Genomic DNA, 22,194 nt, shown 5'->3' with positions numbered 1-22,194 from the left:
AGAGAGAGAGAGAGAGAGAGAGAGAGAGAGAGAGAGAGAGAGAGAGAGAGAGAGAGAAAAAAGGTAAAAAAAAAGCATACATGATAATGACAGAAACAAACAAAGCCCAGATAAGACATCCAAGACATTCCAATGTGTTCCCAATATCCGACCCTAAGCCTCCAAACTCACTCCCAACTGGCATCTATATACTTCAATCCACTTCTGCTTCCATGCCTTTCTCTGGTTGAATAGCTGAAACTGAAAACGGTGACTTTGTGGGGGCAGCCATTTTGGCTCCTGGTCCCTGAAGTCAGCCCGCTGTGGGGCTGTGACTCTCGTGGCTCCGGCCTACATGATGGAGCAGGTGAAGCCACAGCACTCTCTCAGCAAGGTGAGTCCAGTCTTGGTGAAGGGGGAGGAGGTCTGCTGGGCTCTGGACGCCATCCTTCTACTGGCTGGGGCGACACCTGGGACACAGAAGGATGATCACACTGGGGGAAGTGACGCTATATTGCAAGACGTACAGCTACAGGGGCGACAGTGGCTCGGGAGGTAGAGCAGTCGTCTGGCAATCCGGAGGTTCCCGGTTCGATTCCCGCCCCTCCCGGGCAGCGTGTCGATGTGTCCTTGAGCAAGATACTTAACCCCTAATTGCTCCTGATGAGCAGGTTGGCACCTTGCATGGTTGCCTCCCCCGTTGGTGTGAGTGAATGGGTCAAATGTGAGTAACAAATTGTAAAGCGCTATATAAAATAGCAGCCATTTACCATTTACATTTCAGGCCTATTTGGAGTAACGTGAGGAATGCTGAGTGGTGTATCATGGTGTATAGCTGTAATAGTGGTCAGTATATAGAATAGAATAGAACGGTATTACTGTAATAGATGTTTCCAAAAACACCTTCAGAAAATCAGACAGAAAAGCGGGCTATGACGACTATAGCCTCTCTAGATATATAAATAGCCTCTCTAGCCTCTTAACATGCACCGTCGGCAGGACCTCTTAAGGACGATTTGATCGCCAGCGGCACAAGCCACTTTGCCGACCTCTAGCGGCTCGGGTGTGCATTCTTTTAAATACAATATATATATATATATATATATATATATATATATATATATATATATATATATATATATATATATATATATATATATATATATATATATATATATATATATATATATATATATATATATATATATATATATATATATATATATATATATATATATAATTAAAGCCCTATTTGTTGCCTGTCAATTGCCACCTCAAGCGACAAAATCCGCTCAGCGGTTCTCGAGTTACATGCCGATATGTGAGGCATGTGCCATTGTACATGGCAGAGTCAGATTACCATCGACTCCAGAGGCTCTAGCTCCGTCAATCATTTGGCGATCTCGAAAATGAATAGGGGGGATGTGCGAATCAAGTCAATGAGGAAATGGAATCCTGGAGAGCTTTTTTTTTTGTACATAGTTTACCAGAATCGCTCCTAATCACTAATTTCTGAATGGGTTGTTATGTAATTTGGACATGTAGTAAAGAAGACTTCAGGCTATGGACCCAGGGTGTTTTCCAGCTTTTCCAGTTTCCAGTTTATTTGGATATACTTATGGATATTGCAACTACTACAGAAAAACATGAGTAACAAGTTTTTCTACAACTCAAGTTCAGACCTATGTTACTCTATTTCATTAGCACTAAAAGTTATCCTCATTTATTGTATCAGAAACTTCAGAATGTTATCTTTCAAAAGAGACCAAGCTTATGCATGTGCTATAAGTATAAAGTATAGTATTTTGGTTTGAAAAAGAAGTATGCAGTTCTCAAAAACGAAAACAAAATGGCCACTTTTAGGGGTGCCTGTTAAGAGGCTAGATAAATTGAGCATTTAGCATTTTTTGATTATATATTAGATTAGATTTAGACTATTGGATTATTAGATTATATATTGCATATATTTAGCATTTAGCATCTTAGCATTTTTTTATTTTTTATTTTTTATATATTAGATTAGATTTAGATTATTAGATTATATATTGTAACTATATTTATTGTAGGGCAAATATAACTGAGAGGCCATACATACCCTCATCTCGCACCTTGTTGCCCATAATGTGCATGTCCAGAGTTAATTATATTGTATATTGTTTACACTGCCTTTTTATTCTATTTTTATTTTTACTTCTCCACTGTACTATAATTCTGTGACCTGTACCTGTATGTCTTCTACGACCTGTACCTCCCCTCCCCCCTCCCCCATGCTGCTATGATGCCTGAATTTCCCCAAGGGGATCAATAAAGGAATATCTTATCTTATCTTAAAATACGTAAACCTTGTTTATCTCCCACAGACCTCAGGGGGACAGTGTGTCACTTGTTGAGAGCAGCTGTTGAGCATTAGCACAGGAGGAAGACAATCTAAGTTGCATTATTATTATTATTATAGCTTGAATACCTTTCCTCTTCAAGGTTTTAGGGAACTTGGACTTGAGAAAATCTGCCATTTCTTTGTCTTCTTCTTTCTCCCTGTAGAATAGAAAGAAACGAGTCACAGCACAGATTGAAAAGCCAGGGGGAACAAGGTTTTCTCTATGTGCTAACATGGAGCAACACGCTCTCCCCTCTACTCTCACCTCCTCTTTCTTCGCCTCTCCTCTCCTCTAGTGGGTTTCTTCTCACGCTTCAAGAACAATCCATTTTTGCCTTGTCACTCATCTTCCTCCTGCCTCTCCCCTCCCAGAGTCCCTATACATTTACATGTTAATTTAGTCATTTAGCTGACGCTTTTATCCAAAGCGACTTACAAGTTTTGTACGACAAGTCTCTATCAGCTGAGTAACAATGTTCATCAACGTGTTCAGACTTGAGTGCTATAGTGTTGAGTGTATGTTAGTATATTAGGAAGAGTGCATGACAGTAAGAAGGTTATTTTTTTATTTATTTTTCTTCATTTCAGATATTGATTGAAGAAGTGTGTCTTCAGTCGACGGCGAAAGATTGGCCTGGTTTCGGCTGTCCTAACTGTGGTGGGAAGTTCGTTCCACCATTGTGGGGCAAGGACCGAGAATAGGTGGCTTTTCTTTGATGACCCATAGGCTGATATTTGCCTCAGAACTCAGAGAACTCAGGGTGGTGTGAGCTGCAAACACAGTCTCTTGTCAAACACTCAAGTCCTAATAACTATGGCACAGTGGAGAGGGGATGCAGGCTGCTGTAACACTGTCTGTCTGTCTGTCTGTCTGTCTGTCTGTCTGTCTGTCTGTCTGTCTGTCTGTCTGTCTGTCTGTCTGTCTGTCTGTCTGTCTGTCTGTCTGTCTGTCTGTCTGTCTGTCTGTCTGTCTGTCTGTCTGTCTGTCTGTCTGTCTGTCTGCTTGCCGCCTGTATTACTCCACTGTAGTGTCTACACAGCACGCGACGGCAACCGGTACAGCGGTTCAAGGGATCAAACTTGAGTTAAAATAACACGCCAACATTTGGGGAAATTAGCTTATCGTCTTCTCCAGAGAGAGACAAGAAGATAGATACCAGTTTCCTCTCTGTGCGTTCAGTAGAAAGCTATCTGGCTGCTCGTTAGCCTAGCTTAGCACAATGAATGGAAGCGGACATGACCGGTTAGCCTTCGGGAGAGGTGTAAGTTGGACAATGCCTAGGCTAACCGGTCATGTCCGCTTCCATTCATTGTGCTAAGCTAGGCTAAGATGCAGCCAGATAGCTTTCTACTGAACGCACAGAGAGGAAACTGGTATCTATCTTCTTGTCTCTCTCTGGAGAAGATGGTAAGCTAATTTCCCCAAATGTTGGCGTGTTCCTTTAAACAACTCACAAGCGGGGGTGTGTATTTATTGATTAAATTGGAAATGAATCCAAGGTTTGTGTGTGCACGGCTGCACTGACATGATTTTCAGAAATGGGAAGAGAGGATGATAATAATAGTGAAGTAAAGTAAAATAAATAGAATCAAGAATCAAGAATCAAGAGGTTTATTTGTCACATACATACCAGGGCATACAGTGAAATGCGGGTGGTCTTGCCCGCATTGATTGTGCAAAATACAATAATAAAATAGAATAAAATAGGTATTGAAAAAATTAAATAGATAAGACACAAGATATGCATGGTAAAAAAAAAAGACATGCTAGGTTCGTGAGAAACTGGTTCTTATATACACTACTATGCAATATACAATTTACAATGTTAACTCTTAATTTATCTAAACTATACAGTACCTCCTTTTAAAGGGGAACTATTTTACTATTTCTTTCACTATTTGGGCACTTTTACACAATTCCTGTGAGTCTATGGAACACCTCTGTAATATATATATATTTTTTTATTCATTGTTTTGTATTTCTAATCAAGTCCTCAAAAACAGCATTTTTCTACCTCAAGATCTCGAGCCGTTTTGAGCCTGGGCAGCAGAACTGTGTGCAGCTCATCCTGCACCTCTCCATTATCATGCAGCGGTGTCTTTCTGACATCACAAATCATCACATTTTCAGATGACTCAGTTCAGTGAGGGTGAATATTGTGAGAGGAGAATTGGAAGAATGCGCCAATATGAGAATTTTGAGACATAGATCATATTAATATAAGTTCACATAGCTAGGAAACAATGCTAAACACTCAAAAAGGCCATTTATAAGATAGTTCCCCTTTAAAGTGTTTCTAAGATTCTATTTTTTAAAGTGACATTTTGTTTAAAGTGATTTTTTTTAGCGGTTGCTGCATGAGTTGTGTGTGTGTGTGTGTGTGTGTGTGTGTGTGTGTGCTCATGTGTATTTGTGAGTGGAGAGTTCAGTGTTCAGTGTTCTGATGGCCTGGGGGAAGAAGCTGAGTCGGAGTCTCTCTGTTCTTGCAGCGTGTGACCGTAATATGAATGCAAAGGCAGGAACCAGAATGACAACGAGAAGAAGGAAATAAAACGAGTCTAGAGAGCTTGCCTGAGTCGTTCAAACTCCACATCGTCCACCAGGAAGTCTCTGGTCTCCACTAGCTTGTGGATCTGCTGAAGAAGCTCCTCCTCTCTCTGACGGTCCTCATTGGATTTATCATTATCTGAGACAGAGATGAGATGACCAATCTGTGTATCTGTCGTTTGCAGACAGAATAGAATAGAATAGAATAGAATAGAATAGAATAGAATAGAATAGAATAGAAATACTTTATTCATCCTGAGGGACATTTGGCACTACAAATCGCTCACAGTAAACAGTAAACATTTAGGTAGACAAAACAAGTCACAAATAGAATACAAATAAGCCTAAGAATAAAGAATAAAATAAGCCTAAGAATAAAATACGGACGGGGTATAGGCTACATTTCCTATGTTATGTAAATACATTCTAATATTTATAGATATGCATATATAGATATATAAATATACAGTAAAATATACAGAAAGTGTACAGTTGTTGTACAGTGTAATATTGAACATTGTTTTAAAAGTAAAAGTCCAGGAAGATGGTAACAGTGATGCAGTGAGGCACAGTGTGATGCATTGTAAAGTCTGATGGCTGTCGGAATGAAGAACACAGTTATACATATCAAGTATAAGAAGAAGAAGAAGAAGAAGAAGAAGAAGAAGAAGAAGAAGAAGAAGAAGAAGAAGAAGAAGAAGAAGAAGAAGAAGAAGAAGAAGAAGAAGAAGAAGAAGAAGAAGAAGAAGAAGAAGAAGAAGTGTGGAATCTGCAACACTACATGCTCCAGAACACCTTTATTGAATGACAGTGTCATGGTTCCTGCCTGTCAGTGCTCCTCCCTCTCTCTGTCTCTCTTTCCCCTTCTCCCGCTCTCATTATGGTCAAGTAGATGCAGCTGGTGTGTCAAACGACGCAGCTGATCTGAAGTCTGTGGACATCAGGGTATTTACAGTAAACCTGCCCCAGACGTGGAGAAGCTGTCAGATCGTAAACTCTCGTACCATGTTAGTCACGTTCTTATGCTCTTGTTCACTACTCTGATGCCTTTGTTGTTCGCCTGGATCTCTTGTTCATTGACCTTATCCTAACCGGTATTCTCATCCTCTCTCCTAGCCTGCACGGCAAAGACCTGGAGACACTGACCTGCCGGCTAAGACCTGGAGACACTGGCCTGGCTCACTAAGTACTGCTCTGACCTATGCCCGGTTGACGACACCTGCTCTAACCCCATCTGTCGGACTCTCCTGCCCCGTGTATACCCTGGACAATATGAGAAACAACCCTGTGTACCGACCCATGCCTGGACTTTGACTATCCCATTAAATACACCCATATTGGGTTTTATCCAGTTCTGCCTACCGTCACTCCTTGTCTCCATTATGGGTTCAATTACACAACCGTGACAGACAGAAGACTGGGGACTTTGTCACGTCTCATAGCTTTCACTTTGGACATAAGCATATTGTCTTCTTTCCTTCAATAAAAGTGTATTGGAGCACAGTGTTGCAGGGTTACACTTTTTGTAATTTCCATCAAGATTCAAGAGATTCAAGATACTTATCATGAGTCATACAGTATGCACAGTTACACTGTACAAGGAAAATCCTACTTTGCTAGTCCCCCCCCTTCACACAGAATCACAAAATATAGAATTGTGTTTTCCTTTTTACCCCGTTGAATGCCACCATCCACGGCCAATGTTAACGTTAATATTGCCTAATCTATGTTTTAAATTATGTGTCTAATCTGCCCGTCGCTTATCAAAGACTCATTTTCCAGTCAACATTGGCAAGGCAGATTGTATTTTTATCGCTTTATTTCCGTTTGATAGCATTTTGAGAATCACCCGTTTTCCGGGGAAAAACAACCCATGCCTATGATAATCGCCTTTTACTGGAATATTCCAGAACGTTGTCATTTGTCTGCCTATTTATGAATCGTTTTCAAATAAACGCTAGATGATCGATAGTATATGTGTGCGCACGCACGCTCGTGCCGTGCGCTGATAATAGCTGCTCTTATTTCCTCATGGCTTTTACAGTCAAAACAGCCATATCACATATCACATAAACGCTTATATATCCGTGAAAACGAGTCTGATTATCCTAACACTGATAACATAGATTCCGTACCTGAGGTCAGATGGTATCCAAATGGTTTATTCCAATTTCCGATCGCCATTCGAAAAAATCGATAAATGTATTGATCCATCGTGTGTACAGTATAACCCATATTCGCCGTGGTTCAGAGGCTCCAGAATGAACTCTGGTAGACCCCGGCTGCATCAGTGAGAAGTCAAATGTGGAGTCAGAAATCCGTTCTCCCATTCACTTTCATTGAGTCCATTCCAAAAGGGTGATTTACCATCTGGGAGACGATAGGCGGCGCTTTTTTCACATCTGAGCGCCGGCGGTCCCTGGATCTCCAACGGTATGATGATGCAATATGATTTCAGATCGCTAAAAAAAAATACCAGAGAATACTCATGACCGTGGCATTCAACGGTCGGGGCGTAAACCCGAGAAGAGCCGTGAGTGGCACTCAAAGTGTTAAGAAAAAGTTGAATGCTAAAATAAAAGAATATATATAAAAATAAGGCACGAGTGACAGTATATTGCAGAGAAGCAACAACATTTTGCATTAAGGCCCTTGTTTTCAAAATGTTCTTTCTTAAACCTGTTTCATATTTTGCAATGTTAATAAAAGCAGCCATAATAAAAAAAAAATCACTTAATAATTAACAGAATGTAATCACAGGATCACAGGGGAAAAGATTTCTCCTAAAAATATTTTTGTTTGATTTATGCATTTCCCCACATGCAGAGCCCCTTAGTTTCTGATGTGGAATAATTTGACCAGATATTATTCACAGAGGCGGACCACAGAGTATTTGATAGGATACATTTTACTGGCAGAATGACATGTTGAGAGAAAGAGAGACGTGTGTTGGTACATTTAAATCAGTTTCATAGGGAGTATATTCACTTCAGACATTAATATATTCATGTAAGCAGTGGTTGAAGAAGTACACAGTTCCTTTAGTTAGACCCTCCATTCACAATTCTACTTCAGTAAGAGTAGAGAAGTATTTGATATTTAATGTACTTAGGGTACATAGGGCTAGATCCACAAAGAATGGATTGCACGGAGCAAGTTGCACCCTTACTTACTGTTCTGAAGGTCCAGATTAACACTGAAAGTCTGCGTTTATTATTTTGTATAACTTGTATATTGTTTATATATATAAGATATATATCTTTACGCCATCGGTTTGCATAATAGTATTATTCGCTCGCCTCATTGGGTCCCATCCTTGACGTTGTAGGCGCCAGAGACGCGCCCCCTAGACATGGTTTCTAGACATGTTCAGACACGTTCAGACTAGCCCAGAGCAAGCGCATTGATTCTGTACAGGTGAATCGGCTGAGCCCCATAGGGATCAGTTTGAGTATATATATGGTAGACGGTGCAAGCAGCCGCTGCGGCAGTAACATAACAGGAGAAGTAGCAGAGCGAGAGTGTGATACGTCCGGTACAGTTGTACACAGACCTACAAGCAGTGTATCGTTACAGAGAGCTAATGGCTACTTATATATGACTATAATATTGTAGAGCCATTATTGGCACAGTATAGTGACTCGTGTAAGCGAAGTAAAGTGGAGAGACTTATAGTTAAACCTGCACTGCACGAGAGCAACAAGCGAAAACCCGCCCCACAAAGCAGCTCGAGAGCAGAAGTACTCTACATCGACCCCGCGAAGAGTGGGAGCTCTAGGGTGCTCCTCAAGGTGGTACGAGTACTCCTCAGTCACAGGGACAAGGTACTCGACACCTACGCCGTCCTCGACGATGGGTCGGAGAAGACCCTCCTCCTCGCCTCCGCCGCGACCCAGTTGGACCTGCGGGGTCCATAGGAGACCATGACCCTCCGTACCATTCGTCGAGACTTAAAGACAATCAAAGGTGAAAACGTCTCGTTCACCATTGCAGCGATCGACCAGCCCGAGAAGCGGTACAGCATCAGCAAGGCGTTCACAAGCTACGACATAGGTTTGTCACGCTATGATTACCCCATCCCACAGCTGAGGGAGAAGTACGAACACCTACGCCGACTGCCCATACCGCTCATCAACGGCGCTACACCGACCCTACTCATAGGCTCCGACCACGCGGACCTTATTGTCCCAACTGATGCGGTCCACATCGGACCCAGAGGATGCCCAGCCGCGGTTAAGACCCGACTGGGATGGACGCTCCAGGGCCCTCTCTCCGGGCCTTCCAACCGACCAACGTCCACACGCTGCCTTTACACCAAGGTGAGCGACCCAGACAATACCCTCTTACAGCACGTTGAGAGGCTATGGACACTAGACTCGCTGCCATTCAAGAACGAACGCAAGATGGTTCGGTCAAAAGAGGACAAGTATGCCATAGTTCTACTCGAGCAGAAGACTACGAAGGTCGAGGTCGACGGAGTGCGGAGTTCCCACTCTTGAGGCGGGAAGGGATGCCCACTCTGCACGTGCCGAAGGGAGCGACACACCACTACCTACAGAGCACTGAGCGGCGCCTCGCCAAAGACTGTGGAGAGAGAGGCTCGACGACGAACAACCCTCGATATACGAATGGGAGGTACTCCCATTCGGCACCACCTGCAGCCCGTGCTGCGCCACGTTCGCGTTACAGAAGCACGTGGCCGAAGACCCCGGAGCCGACGATGATGTCCGACACAGCGTGGAAAGAAGCTTCTACGTGGACAACTGCCTACAGAGCGTGTCCACGCCAGAAGAAGCAGAGAGCATCCTACTGAAGCTACGAGCTTCATTAGCCAAAGGTGGATTCGACCTCCGCCAGTGGGCCAGTAGCGACCCTCAAGTTCTCCGGCACCTCCCCCCAGAGACCAAGGCCGCGAGCAGCGAGACCTGGATGGCGCACACCCCAGGCGAAGCGCAAGAGATGACCCTGGGCCTCGTCTGGCGTTTCAAGACGGACTCGCTTCACTACCGACACACACCCCTGAGGACGGATCAGGAGACGTCCACGACTAGACTGACCACTCGGCGGAGTGTGTACCGAACACTCGCCAGCCAGTACGACCCAATGGGATGTATCCTCCCCTACACCACCCGGGCGAAGATGCTGGTGAGAGAACTGTGGGACAAGGAGCAGGGCTGGGACGACCCCATACCCGAGCACCTGGCTACCACATGGAGAGAATGGGAGGATGAACTTGTCTTACTCCGCGAGGTGGCCATCCCGCGGAGTTACTTCCCCCCTACAGTGCGGCTGGAGACGTGTCAGATAGACCTGCACGTCTTCAGCGATGCCTCTGAAGTGGCGTACGGATCAGTGGCCTACCTGAGAGCCCGAGAAGAGGGAGGAGAAGTCCACGTAGCCTTCGTCCTGGCCCGCTCGAGGATAGCTCCCCGCAAGCAGCAGTCGATCCCGCGACTAGAGCTCTGCGCGCAACTCGCAAAAATGGTACAAAGTGAACTCACCATACCGGTGCGTGAGATCATCATATGGTCAGACTCCATGACCGTGCTCACCTGGATCCAGTCCGCCTCCTGTCGGTACAAAGTTTTCGTCGGAGTCCGAGTAACCGAAATCCAAGACCTGGTAGGAGCGGCATGTTGGAGATATGTTGACACCAAGCAGAACCCGGCGGATGTCATCACACAGGGGATGTCCCTAACCGACCTCACACGTCCTAACCCATACAGTGATGGTCCAGAGTTCCTCAAGCTCCCGGAGGAGAAGTGGCCTATCCCCACACCACGGGAGGCGAACCAAGATGAGTCAGAAATAAAGAAGTCTATGTTCTGCGGGCTGAGTCAAGCCCCGTCTCCAACGGACCCGGACCTAGACGACTGTCTAACCCTGGAGAGTGCTCAGAAAAGGACATTCCTATGGCACCACCCGGAACTTCCCCCCACCACAGACCTCGACGCATCGGCCTACGAGGAAGCAGAACTTCTTCTACTACAGAGAGCACAAAGAGACTCCTTCCCAGAAGAAATAGATTGTCTGAGAGGGGAAAAGCCAGTCCCCTCAGACAGTCGACTCCTCACCTTAGCCCCAGAGCTCGACGCCCAGCACCTCATCAGGGTGGGTGGTCGATTGAGACGGGCCCCGGACTTGGCCGAAGATGTTAAGCATCCCATCGTCCTAAACAGCCGACACAAGATAACAGATCTGATCATCCAGAAGTACGACAAGGTGGTGTGCCACGCGGGGGCCGAGCGAGTCTTTGCGGAGATCCGACGGCGCTTCTGGATACTCCAAGGGAGAGAAGCTGTACGTCGATTCCAACGGACTTGCCCGACCTGTCGCAAGTGGAGGGCACAGCCTAGTATTCCGAAGATGGCCGACCTGCCTCCCTGCCGCCTCCGACTCGGCGAGCGGGCCTTCCACTCCACGGGCGTGGACTGCTTCGGCCCATTCAACGTCAAGAAGGGAAGAGGAACAGAGAAGAGGTGGGGCATCGTGTACAAGTGCATGACCACCCGAGCTGTTCACATTGAGCTCCTCCAGACCATGAGTACAGACTCGTTCCTCATGTCATTCCGGAGGTTCCAAGCAAGGAGAGGGACCCCATCAGTGCTATTGTCCGACCAAGGGACAAATTTCCGAGGAGGAGACACGGAACTGAGAGAGAGCTTCCTGACCATGGGTGAAGAACTCAAGAGCCGCCTCGCTCCTGCTCAAGTCACCTTCCAGTTCAACCCCCCGAACGCCCCCCATTTCGGGGGAACGTGGGAGAGAGAGGTCCGATCCATAAAGACTGCTATGTACACCGTACTTGGAGCCCAGACCGTGGGCGATGAAGTCCTGGCTACGGTCCTCACAGAGATTGAGGGAGTTCTGAACTCCAAGCCCCTCGGTTACGTTTCAAGCGACGTAGCTGACATCGACCCCATCACCCCAAACAACCTCTTGATGGGGCGGCTGGACCCTGCCCTTCCTCAGACGGTGTACAGACAGGACGAAATGAACGGCCGGAGGATGTGGAGACACAGCCAAGTACTGGCCGACCAGTTTTGGGCCCGCTTCCTCCTACACTACCTACCATCCCTTCAAGCCCGTCAGAAGTGGGTTAAAGACAGGGACAACCTGACAGTGGGTACCGTCGTGATGATAATAGACCAGTCACTACCCCGAGCTACGTGGCCAGCCGGCCGTGTGAGCAAAGTGATTAACGGTTCCGATGGGAAGGTCAGAGCGACAGAAGTCATCGTCCAAGGGCGGACTTACACCAGACCAGTAGCCAAGTTGATAGAGCTGCCTGCGTTCCCTGACCCCCCTGACGACGACGATAACCCACTGACCTTATAGATTATTTCCAACTCCCCATAGCACATTATGGAGAAGTTGACTTGACCCTTAATATTAATCTGTGCCCCACATTTATTTTACTAATTAGGTTCGGACTAATTAGGGGGCGACTGTCTGAAAGTCCAGATTAACACTGAAAGTCTGCGTTTATTATTTTGTATAACTTGTATATTGTTTATATATATAAGATATATATCTTTACGCCATCTGTTTGCATAATAGTATTATTCGCTCGCCTCATTGGGTCCCATCCTTGACGTTGTAGGCGCCAGAGACGCGCCCGGGTCAATATCACCATAGAGTGCCTTTCAACCCTCACAACTCAGAAATTTTTATCTTAATTTCCCATTCCATTTATGTCTTATCATAAATAGTAGATACTGAAGTTGTAGAAATATATATAAGCTGAGCTCCCACACATATTTTCAGATAATTATGGGCATATATTCAAAGAATAAACCATGAGATATGTCCACCCTGTCATGGACATAATACATTACTGTTAAATATGTTTTCATTGCAATATTAAGATGAAAATTACTTTTTCAGAAAGGTATGATGTCCCTTTCCTGAACAGGGTTATTTGTTTGCTTTAAATTATAAATAAATAAAAGATTGTATGTAAACCACCTGTTTTTAAAAGAAACACATACAATTCGCACATATATATTTTATAATTAGGAGAAAACTGTGATATTTGGATGCAGTTTTTTATTTGCATATTATTGCCCCCCACTTAGCTATTGAACACACTAGATTATTTAAACAGATATCTCACAGTATGATTGAATTATTATTAAAAACTATCAAGATGACAGGGTGGACCAGTGCATGACAGGGTGGACCAGCACATGACGGGGTGGACACATAAAGCAGAACACACAAAGCATCACAACATTTGAAAATGAAACATTTATTCAACTTTGAAAATGGGTACATTCTCAATCTATTTGAAATAAATAATTTACCATAGAACATACCACACACCATAGAACATACCATAGAACATATCACATACCATAGAACATACCACACCATAGAACATACCACATACCATAGAACATAGCACATACCATAGCATAGAACATACCACACACCATAGAACATACGATAGAACATATCACATACCATAGAACATACCACACACCATAGAACATACCATAGAACATATCACATACCATAGAACATACCACACACCATAGAACATACCATAGAGCATACCACAGAATATACCACATACCATAGAACATACCACATACCATAGAATATACCACACACCATAGAACATACCACATACCATAGAACATACCACACACCATAGAACATACCATAGAGCAGGGGTGGCCAACCAGTCAGAGACTAAGAGCCACAAAAAAATGACTGTGGTACCACAAAGAGCCACACCATATACCAGCGTTTCTCAACCTTTTTTTTCAGTCACGGCACCCTTCATGTGTTTATAGGTCTCACCCTCTGGCCTCTGAAGTTGCTAATGTCTTTTTTATTTGGGCCTCACAGGGTTAAAAGTACCCTGTGAGACCCACGGTTGCAAAATTACAAAATCACTTTCAGCTATTTAAAAAAATAATGTTTATTTAAAAAATGTTAAAGGGGAACTATTTTACTATTTCTTTCACTATTTGGGCACTTTTACACAATTCCTGTGAGTCTATGGAACACCTAGGTTTTTTTTTTTTTAAATGCATTGTTTTGTATTTCTAATCAAGTACTAAAAACCGCATTTTTCTACCTCAAGCCGTTTTGAGGCTGGGCTCCAACCACTGTGTGGCCTGGTGCCAACTGCCACATCAACTGCCACATTATTATGCAGCTGAGAAATCTCTGACATCACAGATATGCACATTTTCAGATGACTCAGTTCAGTGAGGGTGAATATTGTGAGAGGAGAATTGGAAGAATTCGCCAATATGAGAATTAGAGACATATATCCTATTAATATAAGTCCACATAGCTAAGAAACAATGGTAAACACTGAAAAAAGCCATTTATAAGATAGTTCCCCTTTAAGCACATGTATAGTCAATTGGTCCTGTTGTTCAGCCTCACAATGCTATTTGATAGTAAATGTGTTTATATGTCCCACCCTCTGAAGTTGCTAATTTCTTTTTAATTTGGGCCTCACAGGGTTAACCTCTAAAGCCCGAGATATACAGTAAAAGTGTATATTTTCAGCATTATGTTTGTTTACCAATTATTTTAACTGTTATTAGTGAAATATAAGATTATAGAAATCTCAGGGCATTGAGTCGGAAACCGGCGCATATTGACAGGAGGAAGTGGCACAGCCAAAAGTGAGTGTAGTCTTTTGAAGGAAGAGACTCAGGGCTTTCAAATTTCGAAAAACTACCCTACCCAGCTCACACCAGCCCCTGTCAATCATCTGACATCTGGATTTACTTTTTAATTTCTCTTATTTTTTGGGATTATCTCCCACAAACCTGAACGTTATTGCCATAAAACAGAACGCAGTTAGTTTCTCTACCTTTCTGTGAACGTCTTGCAAAAAACGGTGTTGCAATATGATGAAGAATGGTGGAGAAATTTACATTATAAAAAAGATGGCAGAATTCAGTACTGTATCTACAAAACCTTCTGTTTAATCATCTTCCCTTTATTCATTTGCTTAGATTTTTCAGGTCTGGTCAATTTTAGCATGGTGTTATTTACAGTCAAAGATATATATTTTTTTTTAAATAGAATTGATATTCTCCTTTGGTTCATTACAATTTACTCAAGCCTAGTAACAGACACACTATTTCTGACACTGATCCATATATGTCCCTAGATTCAGATACCAAGAACATGCAAATGGACCATTTAAAAAAAAATTGTAAATGTTTATTCTACGTCCTTATGGAATGAGTGACATAAAAAAAAAAAAGGTAAAAAAAAAAAAAAAGAAAAAAATGAAAAAAAAAAAAAAAAAAAAAAAAAAAAAAAATTTATGGATGGAAGAGCCGCACATTGACGGGCAAAGAGCCGCATGCGGCTCGCGAGCCGCGGGTTGGCCACCCCTGCCATAGAGCATACCACAGAATATACCACATACCATAGAACATACCACATACCAGAGAATATACCACATACCATAGAATATACCACATACCATAGAACACACTACATACCATAGAATATACGACATACCATAGAATATACCACATACCATAGAACATACCACATACCATAGAATATACCACATACCATAGAACATACCACATACCATAGAACATACCACACACCATAGAACATACCACACACCATATAACATACCACATACCATAGAACATACCATAGAATATACCATAGAGCATACCACAGAATATACCACATACCATAGAACATACCACATACCATAGAATATACCACACACCATAGAACATACCACATACCATAGAACATAACACATACCATAGAATATACCACATACAATAGAATATACCACATACCATAGAACATACCACATACCATAGAATATACGGCATACCATAGAATATACCACATACCATAGAACATACCACATACCATAGAATATACCACATACCATAGAACATACCACATACCATAGAACATACCACACACCATAGAACATACCATAGAACAGGGCTATTCAACTAAATTGTTCAGGGGGCCACATTGTCAGAAACCCAAGGGGCCAGGGGCCGGACTGCCACGGCGCCTCCCCGTGCTATGAATATATGTACACTTGACACAACACGCAACCACATTTTCACAACTTTTATTTAAAGGGGAACTATTTTACTATTTCTTTCACTATTTGGGCACTTTTACACAATTCCTGTGGGTTTATGGAACACCTCTGTAATATGTTTTTTTTTAATTAATTGTTTTGTATTTCTAATCAAGTACTCAAAAACACGTTTTGAGCCTGGGCTCCAACCACTGTGGGACCTGTGTGGAAACTCAGCTGATTATCATGCAGCAGTGTCTCTCTGACATCACAAATCAGCACATTTTCAGATGACTCAGTTCAGTGAGGGTGAATATTGTGAGAGGAGAATTGGAAGAATGCGCCAATATGAGAATTAGAGACATAGATCATATTAATATAAGTCCACATAGCTAGGAAACAATGCTAAACACTGAAAAAGGCCATTTATAAGATCCCCTTTAACTATATTGCAAAAGTAGTATACTTTTCAAAAAAAGTGCTTCATTTATGTGCAACAACTGCAACATCTCCTCTTCAACATTTCAATATAAAAATAAAATAAAAAACAAACAAGTACATGATGTGCATATGAACATTCTAACATCAACACTTGAACAAAAAAACACATTTATAGTGCAGCTGAGCTTATGCAAAAGTGCTTCATGTCTGTGCAACAACAGCAAATCACAGCATCTTATTAGCACTTATTGTCGACTCTTAACTCTCAAACATCAGGGGGGTGGGGGGCAGACAGGCCTAGCCTACATACACACATCTAATGAGAGCGATTGCACTTCTTTGACTGGGCAATGGCAGAGAAAGAGGGTTCATAGGAAGTGAGGGCTACCCGCAAACAGTGATGCAAATGCTCATTTGTCAAGGAGGCATGGTTGCTTGTTTTAATGGCATTCATGTGAGAGAAACTGGATTCACAGGTGTATGTTGAGCCAAACATTGTTAGCACAGATATTGCCAGCGTTTTTATTTTGGGGAATGTCTTGACATGAATACACTTTATCCAAAATGTTGTGGTGGATTCATTCTCAAGTGCCTGCTTCAGAGCAGATGATGCTTGCATGTCAATTATTTCAAGTTACAGGAGACCTTCATCAATGTGAAGTGATGCAAGGAACTCTTGTCCTTTTGTGGAAATAGCAGCTACATTGGCAAATGGGTTGCTCACAAAATGCATCAATTATCTGGACATGTCAAATTCATCAAATCAACTTGCAAAGTTTTCCCTCAATTTATCAATGAAATCTGTCATTAATTGAGTGACTTTTGGCTCAATTGTGCGTGTTAACGTTGACATGAAAAAAAAGTAAAAATAAAAATAATAATAAAAAATATTTAAATTTAATTTTTTTTTTTTTTTTTTTTTATTATCATGTAATCTTTGGCGGGCCGGTCAGAATAGTTGAATAGCCCTGCCATAGAACATACCATAGAATATACCATAGAATATACCACTCTCTGAAGGATCTCTCCTCTCATCGGTCTCGGCATGACCAATGTCCCTCTTAGGACAAGTTCAAGTTCAAGTTCTTTAATAGTTGTCATACAGAAGTACAGAATACTTTCATACAAAATGCTTCTTACTGTTACGCTCCAGAGACTGTGCTAGACAAGATAGTATCAAATAACATAATAACATAATATAGCATGAATTTAGAAGAAGAAAAATGAGGTCACAGTGTTCGGTATAGACATATGTACAATGTTCTGAGTTACCATATAATATACAATACACAATACTATGCAGTGTACTAATGTACAGTACTATCTAGTGCAAAGCAGAAATGGGATGAGGTACAATTTTAGGTACAATTTACAGTAAGGTGTACGAGTTGTAGTGCAATCCTTCATCCATAAATATAAAGTGTGGGGAGTGGGTGCTACAGTGTGTTTGTTTAAAGTGGGTGTGTGCTATAAAGTGTGTGGAGTGGGTGCTACAGTGTGTTTGTTTAAAGTGAGTGTGTGCGTGTGGATGTGTGTGCTATGTGCGTTTGGTGGTTGTTGTTGTGTAGTGTTCATTCATTGTTCGTTTAGCAGCCTGATGGCCTGGGGATAGAAGCTTCTTCTGAGTCTTTCTGTGCTCGCCTTGAGACTCCGGTATCGCTTGCCTGACCGCAGCAGTTCAAAGAGGCAGTTGTTCGGGTGACTGGAGTCTTTAATGATTCTCTTAGCCTTGCCCTTGCAACGCTTGTAGTAAATGTTCTGGAGGGTGGGGAGCCCCCCTCCAATTGTGCGTTCGGCTGAACGTGTCACTCTTTGTAGTCTGCTTCGGTCTTGTGCAGTGCTATTCCCAAACCAGGAGGTGATGTTGCCGGTCAAGATGCTCTCTATTGTACATGAGTAGAAGTTCTTAAGGATCTTCTGGCTGACTTGGAACTTCCTTAGGCGCCTGAGGAAGTAGAGGCGTTGTCGTGCCTTCTTCACAACACTGTCAATGTGTGTGGTCCATGTCAAGTCCTCGGATATGTAGGCTCCGAGGTACTTAAAGCTGTTGACTCTCTCAACCGGTGCCCCGTCGATGCTGAGGGGGCTGTAGTCCTTGACCCCCGACCTCCTGAAGTCCACAATCATCTCCTTTGTTTTGCTGACGTTCAGGGAGAGGCTGTTTTCCTGGCACCATCCCGCCAGGACCTTGACCTCTTCCAGGTAGGCCCTCTCGTCGTTGGCAGAGATCAGGCCCACCACCACTGTGTCGTCAGCAAATTTGATGATTGTATTGCTACTCCGCTGAGCCACACAGTCGTGTGTGTACAGGGAGTAGAGGAGGGGACTCAGAACACAGCCCTGGGGGGCCCCTATGTTGAGGGTGATGGATGAGGAGGTGCAGTTGCCTGCTCTCACCACCTGGGGTCTGCCAGTCAGGAAGTCCAAGACCCACTGGCAGAGGTCATAGCCCAAGCCCAGGTCCCTGAGCTTGGCTATGAGTATGGAGGGGACTATGGTATTGAATGCCGAGCTGTAGTCGATGAATAGCATTCTCACATAGTTCCCCTGCCTCTTGTCCAGGTGTGATGCTGCTGTGTGCAGCACATGGGCTATGGCGTCCTCCGTGGACCTGTTGGGGCGGTATGCAAATTGCAGGGGGTCCATGTTGATGGGGAGGGAGGAGCAGATGTAGCCCTTTACTAGCTTCTCAAAGCACTTCATGGCTATGGAGGTGAGAGCTACAGGGCGGTAGTCGTTGAGGCAAGCAGGCTTGGATTTTTTGGGTACAGGGATAATAGTGGACTTCTTCAGGCAGGTGGGGATGACAGCCTGTTCTAAGGACAGGTTAAATATGTCAGTGAATACTGGGGCCAGTTGGTCGGCACAGACTTTTAGGACGCGGCCGGGGATGCCGTCCGGACCTGCTGCCTTCCTGATATTCACTTTTTTAAAGGTCCGCCTCACCTCATGCTCTGTTACCCTGAACACTGCGCCTCCATCAGCAGCCGACCCCCCCCCCCCCCATTGCCGAGGCTTGTGAGCTGGTGTTGTTATTACCAGCATCAAACCTCGCATAGAAGGTATTGAGGTCATTTGCTAAGGAGATGTCACTGTTCAGTTTGAGGGAGGCGCCTTTGTAGTCTGTCATCGTTTTGAGCCCCTGCCACATAGCTCTAGAGTCAGCTTGTTCAAACTGGAGTTCAATTTTATCCCTGTAGCGCCGTTTGGCCTCTGACACTGTCCTCCTTACGTTGTATCGCGCCACCTTGTGGTCATTCATGTTGCCTGCCACTAGGCCGTCGTTGTATGCTTTGGTGCGCTCTCTCAGAGCTTCACGGACGGATTTGTCTACCCAGGGTTTTTGATTTGGGTAAACTTTCATTTTGGTAGTGGGGATTGTTTCTTTCACCCTAGTACAAACATAGTCCAGCACTGTTTCCGTGTAGACATTAATGTTATCTGTGTCGCGGAACACATTCCAGTCTGTGTAGTGAAACACTGACCGGAGCGTCTCCTCTGACGTCAAATCCCATTTCTGCACCTCTCGCGAGACTACAGGAGTACTTTTAATTCTCTGTTTGTACTTTGGTGAAAGAAAGATGGACGCGTGATCTGATTTACCAAAGCCACTATCAGAATGAGCCTTGTAGCCACCTTTAAATTGCGTGTAACAGTGATCTAGGATGTTACCGCCTCTGGTGTTGCAAGTCACATGCTGATAGAAGTCAGGCAATACCTTTCTCAGATTGGCGCTATTGAAATCTCCCAGCACTAAAATGGCGGCGTTAACATTCGCCACTTGTATTCTATTTACCTCGTCGTGGAGTCTGGAGAGCGCAACCTTGTTGCTGGCTTGCGGTGGAATATACACTCCGATCAGGACGATCGCCGTTAACTCCCTCGGGAGGAAGAAAGGACGACACTTGATGGTTATATATTCCAGTTCTGGGGAGCAGTGGTTGGATAATTCCTTCACGTTAGTTGGATCGCTCCAATTTTTGTTAAACATGAAGGCAATACCTCCTCCACGTTGTTTACCGGACTCTGCTGATGTCCGATCCTTGCGATGGATAAAGAAGTGATCTGCCGGTTGAATCGCGTGGTCTGGAACCTCCGGTGTGAGCCATGTTTCGGTGAAGCAGAGGACGTTGCAGTCCCTAACGTCTCTTTGATATTGAATCCTTGCTCGGATGTCATCCAGTTTATTGTCAATTGATTGTACATTGGCTAGCAATATACTGGGCAGTGGTGTACGGTGGCGTCTGGATCTCAGCCTGTTACGGATCCCAGCCCTCTTTCCTCGTCGTCTGGGTCCTCTTTTCCTGGGATCTAGGAACAAAGGATCTGGTCCTAATCTCCGGAGAATTTCTTCAGGCCATTGATGCGGTTCGGAAAGCTGGTCCAGTGAGTAATCCAGTTGGTAAGTTTCCCGTAATCCAATGTCTATGAGTGACTGACGGTCATATACATTAAATGCACCAACAGTTGGTACGAACAAAACTCTAAAAACTATAAATATTAACAAAAGTAAACACAGTCTCGACGGAGCGCACAGATAGGCAGCCGTTCGTTGCGGCGCCATCTCAAGTCCATTTAGCTCTGACAGCTCTGATTTCACTGGGACATACGGTCTCACCTCGATAGGCACCTCGGCTAGGTGTTCAGGCCATCCTTTTTTGATGAGTCTGGCGACTGACAGCAGTTCGGCGTCAGCTGCTGTGTCCGCTCTGATCTCGTCCATCTTGCTTGCGGACGCTGGGATCCCCTCCATTACACTAGCCAAATAGCATGCCACCTCACGCTGTGTGTCCAAGTCTGCACCTATGTTGGCCATTGGGCTGCGTGACAGAGTATCTGCGACGACCAGAGTCTTTCCAGGAGCATACTCTGCCACCGCATTGAACCTCATGAGTCTCATGAGGAGTCGCTGGCATCGGAGAGGCACATTGTCCAGGCTGCGAGTGTTAATGAGAGGTACAAGGGGCTTGTGGTCAGTTATTAGCTTGAACTGGCCCAGGCTACTGAGGTACCGGTCGAACCTCTTGCACGCCCACACGCCCGCCAGACCTTTTTCAATCTGGGCGTAGCGCGTTTCTGCTTCGGTGAGGCATCTTGAGCAGTACGCCACAGGTTTCCACTGCTCGCCATAAAGTTGAAGTAGCACGCCCCCTAACCCGTAACTGCTTGCGTCGGCAGACATGGCGGTGGGCTTGCTCATGTCGTAGAAGGCGAGTACTGGTGCTGTGGTCAACAGCTCTTTGATCCTCTAAATAAAACTTTCATTCAATCAATCAATCTGCACAGTGATTGATTGAATGAAAATGTTATTAACAGATTGCAGAATGGGTACAATACAGTACGGCTCAATACACACAATTGTTAATGGGATGCAGACCAGAGAAAGACTTTCGTCTTGTTTACATCAGGGTCCCCCATTTTCTTTATTTTTTATCTACTTTTTCTCCCATCCCCAATTTTGTATTGTCCAATTCTACCCTCCCCTGTCTCGAACGTTGTTAGGCCATGCCTCCCACAAGCTGGCTGCAATGTGGACGAAGCCTTGCATCATGTGTCCCCTCCGGTACACGAGGAGGCAGCCGTCGCATCTTTTCACCTGCACAGCGCAATCTCTCAGCGGCGAGCGTCTGCGTGGGAGGGTCACGCCGCCCCTGTTGCTTCCTGATTCTGCTGCGCAGGCGCACCAACCGACCTGTAGGAGTCGCTGTCCACAACGTCCGATCCCCACCCACCAGCTTCCCACCCCTAACACTGCCAATTGTGTTAGTATGAACGACCAGCCAAGCTGGTAGCAATGCCGAG

General features: G+C 44.2%; 1 protein-coding gene across 1 annotated transcript in view; it reads right to left on the bottom strand.

Annotated features, from left to right (window-relative positions):
• Nucleotides 1–330: 330 nt before the first annotated feature.
• The window catches only part of pik3r6a (phosphoinositide-3-kinase, regulatory subunit 6a), a gene marked incomplete at both ends in the record, with an annotated part of 59,243 nt that continues 37,379 nt past the window's right edge, over nt 331–22,194 (bottom strand). The window contains 3 exons of the mRNA XM_084319388.1: nt 331–449; nt 2,444–2,514; nt 4,929–5,043. Of these exons, the coding sequence (XP_084175514.1) occupies nt 331–449; nt 2,444–2,514; nt 4,929–5,043 (305 nt within the window). The remainder of the gene's footprint in view (nt 450–2,443; nt 2,515–4,928; nt 5,044–22,194) is intronic.

This window comes from Notolepis coatsorum, assembly GCF_963971535.1.
Source record: "Notolepis coatsorum genome assembly, chromosome: 7".
In the NCBI taxonomy this organism is placed as follows: domain Eukaryota; kingdom Metazoa; phylum Chordata; class Actinopteri; order Aulopiformes; family Paralepididae; genus Notolepis; species Notolepis coatsorum.
Note: the sequence above shows the minus strand (reverse complement) of the source record. Positions and strands in the feature narration are given on the sequence as shown.